The sequence below is a fragment of the Limanda limanda genome, chromosome 8 (genome assembly GCF_963576545.1).
Source record: "Limanda limanda chromosome 8, fLimLim1.1, whole genome shotgun sequence".
NCBI lineage: Eukaryota > Metazoa > Chordata > Actinopteri > Pleuronectiformes > Pleuronectidae > Limanda > Limanda limanda.
In genome coordinates this window covers 24,907,361-24,919,674 of record NC_083643.1, presented here as the reverse complement: position 1 = coordinate 24,919,674, position 12,314 = coordinate 24,907,361, and the positions used below count along the sequence as shown (strand labels likewise).

At 38.5% G+C, this 12,314-nt stretch overlaps 1 protein-coding gene across 3 annotated transcripts in view; it reads right to left on the bottom strand.

The window, feature by feature from the left end:
- Positions 1–2,208: 2,208 nt before the first annotated feature.
- Positions 2,209–12,314, bottom strand: part of ptprz1a (protein tyrosine phosphatase receptor type Z1a) — an 88,993-nt gene continuing 78,887 nt past the window's right edge. For all 3 annotated transcript variants that reach the window (XM_061077029.1, XM_061077030.1, XM_061077031.1), the window contains 12 exons: positions 11,671–11,805; positions 11,015–11,149; positions 10,030–10,193; positions 9,683–9,818; positions 9,247–9,393; positions 8,486–8,579; positions 8,305–8,378; positions 7,133–7,264; positions 5,324–5,479; positions 4,688–4,830; positions 4,429–4,564; positions 2,209–3,159 (listed from right to left, as the gene is read on the bottom strand). In XM_061077029.1, coding sequence (XP_060933012.1) covers positions 3,016–3,159; positions 4,429–4,564; positions 4,688–4,830; positions 5,324–5,479; positions 7,133–7,264; positions 8,305–8,378; positions 8,486–8,579; positions 9,247–9,393; positions 9,683–9,818; positions 10,030–10,193; positions 11,015–11,149; positions 11,671–11,805 — 1,596 coding nt within the window. In that variant the 3' untranslated portion in view covers positions 2,209–3,015. The remainder of the gene's footprint in view (positions 3,160–4,428; positions 4,565–4,687; positions 4,831–5,323; positions 5,480–7,132; positions 7,265–8,304; positions 8,379–8,485; positions 8,580–9,246; positions 9,394–9,682; positions 9,819–10,029; positions 10,194–11,014; positions 11,150–11,670; positions 11,806–12,314) is intronic.

The following is a 12,314-nucleotide window of genomic DNA, read 5'->3' as shown; positions in this document are numbered from 1 at the left end:
ACGTCCTGCTTGCTTCCTTGACTCTCTTCGACGATGCAGCTCCTTTAATATCAGTCACACATCCTCTTCTCTCACACGCAGACCATGCTCTGTACACTTCCTGTACATCAACCGGTAGCCATGAAGCTGCCCGGAGTACAGCAGTTCATGTAATAAATTCAACCCCCACCGCCAATTCTGAGTAGTCTTTGTGACGAGTAAAAAAATGATTAATCCCTCCCACAGGTGTGAATGCTCCATTGTTGTGTTTTCAATCTTGCAGACCCTGACCTGGAGGTACATTGACCTAAATTAAGAAATTTGGAAGATAACACAAAGCTTTTGCGAGATCTGGCAAAAGTACACTTTTATTTTCAAACAGAATTTTTTTTTTCTCATCCATGTTCCTTCTGGGCCTCCATAGTATTATTATAAACTGCTATTAATTACCAAACAGTGACCAGCTAAATTAAAATAGTGCATATCTGTGATATAATTTACATTTACATTACATTTTGCTGATGATACTTGTACATATGTAGAATATAATAAATACAGGACTTTCCCTTGTAACAAGAGTTTTATTGCAGAATGTAAGTAAAAGATCTAAATACTTTTTCTACCACTGTGTCAATTTAAACAATTTAATCCTGTCAAAGATCTTGTCAACCGAACCCCCCAGTATTCCACCTTTTTTTTTTAAATGTCTGATCCTGTTCTGACGTATCCTGGGTCTCCAGCTCAGCCCCTATGAAAAGACAATCTGCCCTTTGCCTCCACTCAATTCAGGGGCAGCCATGCAAACTAGGCCACCAAGCAGGGGATAATTGGGGATGTAATTATGAAAAGTCAAAAATGCAAATTACGTTGTGGATACTGTGGCTGGTCAAGATGACGTCGGGACACTTGACCTATTTTCTGACCAGAAAAGACGCGTTTCTTGCAGAGTCTTAGCCCGGATTAACACATGGGAAATCAATCAGAATAACCGGTTTAGTACAGGGATTAAAGCATAACTCCATAAAGGGAAAACATATAATCCACAGGTTGGACAGCACTCCGTTTTCATCAGACCATGTCTTTATTACTGTTTCTATGTTTGTTTTATTCACACCTCTCTGCTGTCAGGCCACAGGGATGCTCACTACATCTTTTGTGAGGTTGTGACCTATGGCCTTCGACCTCCTTGTTGGTCGTCTGTGAGGCTCATTCTACTGCGGTAGGTCGTCACTTTGCATAAACGCATCAGCTAAACATCTTCTATGTAAATGTATCCTGCTTTCTCAGACAATGTTTAATTATCTCTTCATCTTCTTTTGGGAATAACTTCAACAACCAGATTGTTCTATTCCATTGACGATCCATAACCAGTCAACTACAGTGGTCAAAATGTAAAAGCACCATAGCACTGTTTTTTTATATGGCAACACCACCACAACTACTCACCATTACCATACATCAGTTTTTTGTCTACATCACCTGTATTTTTCTTTGTAGAACATGTACTTATTATTCTATTCTGTATGTATTTCTCTTCTGGTGAATATATATATTTGTATACTATACTATCTATTTATCAATCTACCTATTGATCTATCTACTATAGTATATCTATCACGCCACAACCGATGTAACACAACGCAAAGTGCAAATTAAGATGAAACAAACAAGAGAGGCTCAACCTCAATCTTTACTCGCTAAACTGTTTTTAGTATATTGTTTTTATACAAGTATCTGCACTTTTTCTGCCTAGTGGTGATCAGTGTATGGAGTCACATTGAAGAGGTCTCACAGATGCTAACACTTGATACATTTTAGAGTCAGTCTCAACTGTCAATCACAACATTTCACTCACTTTTTATAGCATCAAAGGTTAATTAAAACTAAACTTACCAGAACAATTAACACTTTAACACGTGTTATAAAAAGAAAAATCTAAAAAATCTTTAAAAGCACTTTTTAGTTTGGTCCTTGTCCCATCTACTAACATGGCGTAGGAGGAATCTGACCTACACTGCAGCCAGCCACCACGGGGCGATCAAAATTGTTTGCCCTCACTTTTTGGAAGCAGTCAGGTTGTCTTTGGCTTCCTGATTGATGCCAGATTGGCTTTAACTAACTCTCTGTTCATAAAACATACATACATCCTTGGTTGTGTCTATCGAGTTTACCTGCAGTGTATTTGTACTTGTTGCTCTGTACACGGGAACAAAACACTTCAACAGGCTCTGTCATTGGTGTTTCACTTATTTAATCAGCTACAGCTAATACTCCAGCAGTGTTTCATGTCCAGCTAAAAAACAAACAAATATGTCAGTACCTCATGCATCACATTTAGTCTGTTACAAGATCCAGAATACAAAAGCATTAATGTTCTCAAACTACGCAATTAGAATGAAACCATAACATTTGAATGCACTAAAAATGGTAAAATATAAAAATCTAAAAGTATAAATAGAAATTTGGTCCATCAAGGTGATTACTATAATATTATTTACATTAGATTATTATTATTTTTTATCATTTCAGGCCCTTATTTAATATTTGACGTCAATCGCACTGCTGCTACCATTGCGATGGTATTTACAGAGAGGAATTAAGTGCACAAGCTCTATAAAAGACACGCTAGCAAAATATCTCATTTGATGTAAAAAGATGCAGCTTTTCCCTTTTTTTCCTGTTTGGCTCAGAGCCAATAAATACAAAGGTTTAGGAAATGTTTGTTAGTTGAGTGAAACGTCTCCGGGCAGTACAGGGTTAAAACATCGGAGAGTTAGTTTACAGCTCGTATCAAAGTTAGACATACAGGGTGAAAAATACAAAAAGGCACACATTACAAAACCATAGGGAGTCCAGGTACAGCAGAGAAGAATCTCGCTCAGTACGTGCCAGCCACATATCCTGAAGGACAGGGATGTTTTTATTGTGTAGCTGTAGCGAGGCATCAGGAGCAGATCAGTTGGCGTTGGAGAAGGAAAGACCAAATTCTGTCCGTGTAAAAGTTAAAAGTTCTTTGTGGTTTGTTTTTTTGGGCAGTCACACGAGGGATTCAAGGCTCTCTGCGGTGCTGGCAGTTCCCACCACGATGCTGCCGTTGATGTCAGAGGACTGGAGCTCTTCCTTATCTTCTTGCGTCCCGATGAGACTCAGCATGGCTTTATACAGGAACTGGTACTGCTCCTTTAAAACAGTATCAGATAACAAATTATTACTATGATAGTAAGTGTGCAATCTTTCCTTATAGGCCTGTAACTCACAATCATTTTAATTACAGAGCCAAGGGGGTTATATTTCCCCCCCTTGTTTTTTTGTTGCTTGATTTGTTTGTTTGTAAGCAAGATTACACAAATTACTGAAAGGATTCCTGCAAAACTTGAAGAAGAGCTATGGGTCAGGGTAGACTCCATTACATTATGATTCAGATCTGGATCAGATGGATCAAGTGAGTTAATCCTTGAGTCCAAGTGAGTGTTTGTGCCAAATGTGAATGGATTCCTTGAAGGCGTCCCGGAGATATCACCTTGACAATGCAAAAAATGTGCTCTGAGAGGTCGTCATGACCTCTGGCCACCAAAATGTAATCAGTTTATCCCCAATGCATTTGAATATTTGTTCCACATTTGAAGAAAATCCCTCAAGGCATTCTAGAGATCTCCCAGGAATGAGACAGATGGCTAGACAGACAACCAGAAAACCTAATACTGTTTCTTTATAACATTGTACAGTCTCGACCTTACCATGTAAAGTGCCTTGAAATAATGCATGCCATGATTTGGCATGTCGTATGCCCCATATGGCCACTCAAATGCTGGGTGTAACAATGACTAAGTAAAAAACGACATTTTCTTAAATTATTGTATGACGGCATTTTGCATTACTTTTAATTCCTTATATATATATATCCATCTATAGTATGACATATTTATGACCTACACAAGTATGATATTTATATTATTTAATGTAGTATTAGGTTTTTTTATGGTATATTTTACAATTATGTTTTTGTAACTTATTGACCTTGTATGCCTTGCTATACGTCCTCCTATACTATGACTAACTTTTCATGCCTTACAGAGGAATAACTTTTAATCTTTATAACACCAAGTACCTTCAATGTCATCATGACATTTTTACACCATACTAATGTTCCAGCAGTTCGTTCTGAAGCATCATTTATTTTAGTACAGGTGTTGTTCTAATGTGTGTTTTTAAAATGCCAATGGTCATTGTCCTTGCTCTGTGCTACAGTGTACAGATGTAGACGTATCAGTATCTATGATGGATCATTTGTTTTTAAATACCGATCATAAGTATAGCACTGTAAGACAAATGAAATTGACAGAAAAAAATTATCCCCTAATAGTAAATGCTGTCGGATGTAAGTCACACATGTTTTGTAATGCACAGCCCATCATCATCAGCGTACTGTGAGACAAACAAAATTCTTACAATGTCGCTGAAGATTCCTGGTCTCATGAGGTTTGTGAGTTTGGCCACTTGGAAGATGTTGACCGACCCTTCAGCCTCCAGCTGGCGAGTCAGAGACAATAGGGTGCAAAATGTTCCTGCTGTGACTCCACCCACACTGGAAAAAAAAAACAAAAAATGGTCCTGATGTTTACTGTAAAACATCCTCCTCATTCTGAACAATGAATCAAACTAGAAAAATCCTTATATGTTATTATTCCTGAGTCAGAGAAGGACTTACTCATCATGGACTACAGTAGGACTGTCCTTGGCAGCGCAGTCCTCTTTGACCAGGTTGAGCAGTTCGAAGGTATTACTGACAGGACCGTCTGGGTTCGGCCAGCAGGGGGCACGGTAGTGTTTCACCTCCAGAACGAAGTCGTCCTGTCGAAAGAGAGAGATTGAATTTCAGTGGCTAAAATTTACGAGTGAGTTTCAACTCTTTTTGACCCTTAAATCAAAGTGATGCACTTTACAGTATAGGGATCAGGTCAAACATGTGTTCTTCCATGTCCTCTGATAAACCACAGCAGCGGTCAACAACTGGGCCATAATCGCAGGCAAATCATTTTTGTAATTACTGTATTGGACTGACACAGACATTCATAGGTGTCACAGGTAGTGACCTCTGTCATGGCAGCAACATTCATAGAATCACACACAAAACATGACTATGAAATCTTTATTGCAGATAACCCAGGTAGGATGAACACAAGCTTCACACTGCACATAAAAGCCTCTTCAAACCACGTCCAGTATGCAAACAATAATAAGTGACAGTATATTGTAGAACTATTGGAGAACGAATAATAGGTGGATTTCAGTTTGAAAATAACTGATCTCAAATGGGCACTTTGACTCTGGAGGCTCCACTAACCTGTGTAGCTTCCAGCACATACTCATGGACCACCAGCATGTCCTCATTGGCCAGGCAGACATGATCCTCGCTCCTCAGTGTGATGGTGAACATCTCATATCTGATTGGCTGCCCTTTGCGGGGCCAGAAGACGCACAACTCTGCCTCCTCCTCCGTCTAACAACACAGGAAGTCAGCAAATGGTTATATTACACTTTCTTCCATGTATAGCATAAGGCACAATTACATGTCATTTACTTTCTATGATTCTATGAGTTATATTCACTCTGGCCTGGAGGAAATTTGATGTTGCATTTCTGACACAGGTAATAAAGAAAAATAAAGCCAAGGCTGGATAAACTGCCCAGGGGGGCCAGAGGCTCCAGGTTTTACTGCCTATCACTGGGCTCTACTTAATAAATGAATCAAAGATTTGTCAGACATGTGCACCACTAAAGCACAATATAGAATAGGACACTCTTCATTTTGTGTTGTAGAGACACCCTGTGTCGAAATGTAGCTTTAAGACCCACATTGTTTTAGTTGGTGTTTATGTTAAAAAATGGGAACAACTTGAAGGATTTATTGTCCAGTGCCATTTTGAGTCCAACGCTTCTTCTCAGATTGCTAATATGTCTCAATCTCAAATACCCATGATCCATTATGGTCAAATAACGTGATGTATCTCTCTCCGACACATAATATATATATATACTATAGTAAATAATGTCATTAATATACAGTACATAAACAATTTGTGTACAACATACAAAAATCAACGTATTGTGTAAAGCTCATGTCACATCACATCCACAGGTTCAGATTGAATAGCTGTTATACATAGTAACTATTAGAGGTTATGGTCTGTCTATGGTCAGAGTAACACCATAGATTAATATGCAAGCATATGCTTAAAGCAATATCTAGAGAACACATGTTATCAAGAGAGAACGTACTAGACTCATGAAGGAGAAGTCAAATCAAAGCAATGATATAATATCAATGTCTAAATTTAAATCTTTTGAGGTTGGAGAAAATAGTGAAAAAATGCTGGTCACAATTCCCTGCAGAATCAATTAACATATTCAGTTTGGCTTTGTTATCTGACCAACAGTCAAAAATTAAAAAAACTGAGCTTTGAAAAAAGAAAGTAAGAAAACTAGCAAGTATTATACACAAGGCTGGTAACATTTAATTTTTGGTATGAATTAAAACTAAATTATCAAAATTATTTCCATATACATTTTATGTCGACAGAATCAAGTCTTTATTTTGGCTTCAGAGTTTCGGTATCTTTTCTAAGTACATGAAAAGATAATGCAACTGCATATTTTTTACTTAGATCTACAAACAGCTGCGGGAACATGTGACTGGGGGGTCTTGTCCACTATAAGAAGCGAAGTAGCTATAACCACAAATGTTTCATTATGACCTTTTTCAATATTTGAATATCTTCAATCAACCCAAGTCTATTTGAAAGAGCACCTCCTTTACATGCTAACCTGTGTGTATCAAGATGTTTTTTGCACTCTTTGCTTGCAAATATTTTTGCTGGTCATTAAATTGGAGCGTGCCAAAATTAAGTAAAAGACAGTGGGATGAGAGAATGAGAATCATTCGATGTCTGCAGAGTGGGAGGAACAGAAAAAAATCATGTTCAAATATTTTCCAGATAGTTAGACTCTGTAGCTTTCTAGACACTGATCAGACCTGGTTTTCTAATCCGTCCTGAGTGATCCGATTACAGGTATAAATCAAGGTGTGAAGGACACATTGGAAACACATATGAGATCTGATTAGTCAGTCCCCATCGGGAGGTGAACCACTCACCCCAATTGTTGATGCCCCTTGCATTGACACAATGACCTGGGCATTATGGTCCCATATCATCCTCCAGAAGTCTTTTATGGTCCCAGGTAGTGGATTCTGGGTAATGATGAACTCACTGCTCTGCCTGTAACCCTGTGAGAAAACATGGCTTAGTATGATTCATTTAATCCTCAGCTGCTAATTGGTTATTAGACATCTTCTCAACCAAGGTGTGTCTTTATTCTGCAGCAGGAGATGTGTAGACTTTCTGCTGTCCTGATGTCAATGGGGAGCTTGTTCCACCACTTTGGAGCCAGAACAGCAAACATGTGATTTTGCTGAGTGGTTACCTCGCAGTGAGGGAGCAGCAGGCCGATTGGCAGATGCAGAGCAGAGTGAACAGGCTGGGGTGTCAGGTTTGACCATGTCCTGGATGTAGACTGGACCTGATCCTTTCACAGCCCGGTACGCAAGTACTAGTGTTTTGAAACGGATGCGGGCAGCTACAGGTAACCAGTGAAGCGAGCGGTGGAGCGAAGTAGTGTGAGTGGATTTAGGTTAAAGACCAGCCAGGAGGGAGTTACAATAGTCCAGTGTTGGTGTCCGGTGTCGTGGGTGCTCATGTTAACTATATTTATATAATAACTTCCTATTTGGCGAGTTGTCTTCAAAGTGAAATCACATTTATTTTGTTTATATCCAGCTGAATTACGTTGTACATATTTTATATTTAAAGGCCTTGAACTTGGATCTTAACATTGGGTCGATGGCAGACCTCTTAACAAACCTCTGAAAAAGCCAACATGCGCTGTATGAAAACAATGAACATAAACTTCACTCTGCCCTAGACACTGTTTATAAAAAGCTCTGCACTTAAAACCTGCACACAAATAATCAAAAGTGACTAATGACAAGAATAATTCTAAAGTATTTTATATATTTGTATATTTGTATATTTTATATTGTATATTATTATATATTTTATAATTCATCAAACCAGTTCCTGATATAGTCATACTGTAAAAAATGCAGCGGGATAATACAATCATTATTTCTCAAATTTAACAAAGTAGAAGTGTGAAGCATCATAAAATGAAAGAACTTCAGTACAGAACTCTAGTAAATTTACTTCACTTATAAGTTTTTTATCTCTGTCATTTGACTCAACAGAACAGAATTTGATGGGGTCTTACTGCGATGTACGATGCATTTATGTAGTCCGACGTTTCCCCTGCTGACGTAGACAGACGCACTCTTGATCTCTCAACTGGAAAGACAGAGAAAAGACAGAGTTAACGTCCCAAAAGCAGCAGAGACAAGTGAAACCAGCAACAGGTTGAGCGACGTCTGAGTGGACAAACATGTCGGACTCACCAGGTATCACAGAGCAGCTTCTGTTCTTACAGAGGTTGCATTCCTGCAGAGCTGTAGAAAAGTCGCACTGCTTCGCCTCAGAGGGACAAACCAGCTGTGGAAAACACAAACGTCTGTTAGTGACTCACGTATCAGCACTGAATTTCTAAAAGAACACTTTTTTTCCATCTTTGGTGGATATCAGATTAAAGGAGCAGATTCAGGATTTTTTCAATATCTCAGTATAGTATAGTATTTGCACGATGCTGATTATTATTATAATCAGATATTAAGGATTGCTTGGCCTTGGTAGAGGTTTGCGCTGCACTGTGTGCCATACAAGTTTCAGTCTTATTTGTTCATCTTTTTGTTGCTACTGCTTTCTCAATTTTTTTTTAGCATGCATGTTTCAGAGAATCTGGTTTCAAGTTCCTTTTTAGTTTTCACTGACTGCCTGACTATATTTTCAGGTAATATCCCACATTTTGGGATGTGGAGCATTGTGCGTTGGCATGGACACCAGGCAGCTGCTTGATGCTGAGAATAAGTCATAGCAAAAGAAAATCTATCATTGACATCATTGTATTTTAGCCAAATTTGCTGAGTTGTAATTCATCAAAATGTTTGTTTAAACATTATAATACAAATATAATATTATCTGTTTTATCTAATGGACCATTAAAAAGTATAATGTAATATTGACTTCATCTGAGGTTTATTCCAAATGAATCACAGATGGTTAGCGATGAGTAATGAGATGAAGTGTTTGATGAACTTCTCACCTTGAACTGTTTGTCCAGGCTCGTCCTCCCAGCAGCCCCTGGGGTCAGCAGCTCGTCCATGTACTTGTGCAGCTGAGCTGCCACAACCTCTGTCTCCCCGGACAAGATGGCTTCCACCAAGGCCTCATGGATAAACACATACTGTTCCTGCAGAGAGGATACACACAGTGCTGTAGTTAGACTCTTTACTTACATCTGAGATAAATAATGACTGAGTTTTTAATGATTTGTGGACTCATGACAAAGGATGATCCAATCAGGAAGATCAGGTTTTTTTAATTGATCAGCAACTCCTCTCAGTAGGCACCAAGACTTCCATGCTTCATGGAAATCCGTAATTTGGATTATCTCAGTTTGTAATATGGTGGCAAGTCAGAAAGAGATGACTGAACAACTGTATGAATGTGTGTGTGCAGACAGGAGAAGGACCTCTGACCTCTGTCTGGACCAGGTAGTTCCTCTGTGTGCGGATGTGTTTGAGGAAGCCTGTGATGTTGATGCTGCCTTCGTCTCTCATCTGCTTCAACATGCTGTCCAGGACGATGTAGGTTCCTGTTCGGCCCACACCCGCACTGCACCAAGGCAGAAGAAGAAAATCAAGATGAATCATGTGTTCTCAGAAGAGCTGTAGCTGCTAATGTAAGACTAGATTGTATTTTTACACTTTGTGGTCCCTGAGGAACGGCACGTTATGTTCCTGTCTGTTGACATACAAGTATATTTAAATCACACTTAAATTTTTGATGATAAAACATTATCCCATCTAATTACATCACAACTCACCTGCAGTGCACCACCAGCGGCCCCATGTCCTCCGTCCTGGCTTTTGACGACTTGCGGACGAAGCTCAGCAGCGGCAGGGCGAACTCTGGGACGCCCATGTCGGGCCACTGGGTGTAATGGTACTGCGTCACTGTCCGTTCACTATTCCGACCTCTCTGGGAGCCCTGCAGGTGGACCGAACCAAACAGGACGTCATTAACAGAGATTTTAACATAAAAAAGGGTCAAGAGACGAGAGAGAACAAGTCCATAGTGTGCATGTTATTATGTAATATTGTGTAAGGAGCCGAACAGATGCTTTCCTGTTTGTTGCGACGCTCCAATGATTGATAATGAAATGTCTGTAAATAGAACAAATTATATTTCTGTTTATTATTTTCAAATAATTAATTACTTCTGCTCTGTATTTTTTTCATTCATGTAGTTTGTTGAGCAAGATACATTCTTTGTTTGCTTGAATACTTGGCTCATGAAACAGATGTGATCATAATCTGATTGACTATTTTGAGTATTGATTGTTGATATAATTTTCAAAGCAAAAATGTGACAAAATGCTGCCCTTCTTTTTACTTATGAGTTTTGAAATATTCAGAGAAGATAATATATTACTGACATCACCCTATGATCTAGGATATGATGATGATACTTTAGATATTGTATGTAATATGAATAGGTAATGGGTGTTTTCTGATGTTTGATCTATAATAAGATTAAGTGAACAGAAATTCACGTATATTTCAAACAACTCAAAATATCTGGATGATAGACAACTCATCTGCTTTCGGGATTTTACCTTGAACTTCTAAAATATAAGGTCACATCCGGTTCTAGGTGATGTTTCAATATCTAGGAAAAAAATCTTTGTGCAACACTTTCTGATATTAACCTCGTCAAAGAATTTCTTGTATCCCTTATTTATTTTGTTTAGTTCTGCACAATCAAATAGGTAATCAGACACTCTGTGATAAGTGTCGGGTGTCTTGGACCTTTTTGGAGTGGGTGTTCCTGATGGTGAAGGTTCTCTGGGTGTAGTAGGCGAGGACTCGGCTACTTTTCACCGTCACCAGGAAGCTGCCGTACTCTTCCTGCACCTCCGTTGGCCAATACTGATCACACTTCCTCTGAGGAAAAAGTCAACACATCACACACGTCTGAGGAAATGAGGAAATTATGACTTTATTGACACTTTTTTTCTTCTGTGTGAAAAAAATGAAGTATCACCGAAATATTACATGAGTTGGATGTTTTATTAAATGGCATTAATTAAACAGAATGCTGTACCTTTTAAATCAGCAAATACTGTATGTCTGCATTTTCCTTCAAAACCCTATTTTTCTTTGAAAAAAGTAAACTAACCTTTTAATGTGTATACACATTTTAAATCAGTCTGTTTTAAATTTTTAAATCAATGAGAAATATTTCTAGTTTATTTCTTATCCAGGTTCACAATCACAATGTATACTTCTGATAATAAAACTGAATTAAAAATAGCATTTTATTTTTTTTTTGAACAGTCAACAATAATCATAATGTATATCGCTGGGTTGAATTTTTTTTAATCTTAAGTGAAATTACTGTCCAGGTCTATTTCACCTCACAAACTGAAAAGTCATTTCAGACTGTGTGATTCAAGTTGACTCACTCGTCCTTTCTCCACAAGGTTTGTGATCATGACAATGACGCCAATGTTTTGCTCCCAAATCATCCTCCAGAAGTCTTCGGTGCTCGACTTCAGAGGACCCTGAGCGGCGATGTATGACCTTGTCTTTTTAAAACCCTGAGGAAACATACACACACAGAGACGGACACACACACAGACGCACACGCACACACAAACACATACAAAGTGGCTCCATTAGCTTTGAAAACCTCAACAAATGTGTGAAACCTGCATGAATCTGTAGAAGAAAGAATCATTTCCAGAGCAGCAAACTTGAACAGGTTATAACATTTTAGTGTTGACATTAAACACCACTGTCAGCTGAGGCTGATGGGAATGTAATTTGTTTTGCAGGGTACTTTATGATAGAAATCCAAAGAATTGGACACATTTGTTGTAAATTTGACCCGATGATGGCGCTTGAGACTAAATCAGGGAACTACGGAATTTCATGGAAATCCTCTCAACAAAAGAAGAGTCAGTCACCAGGAGTCATCCTCTGGAAGCCATGAATGTCTGTAAACAATTTCAAATCAGCAGTGATCAAGTGTCCGTCAGCTTCTGTCTTTCTGACATTTAGTCTTTAAAATCATTTAATGCAGCGTTTAATTTGTATTGTTAAGCTA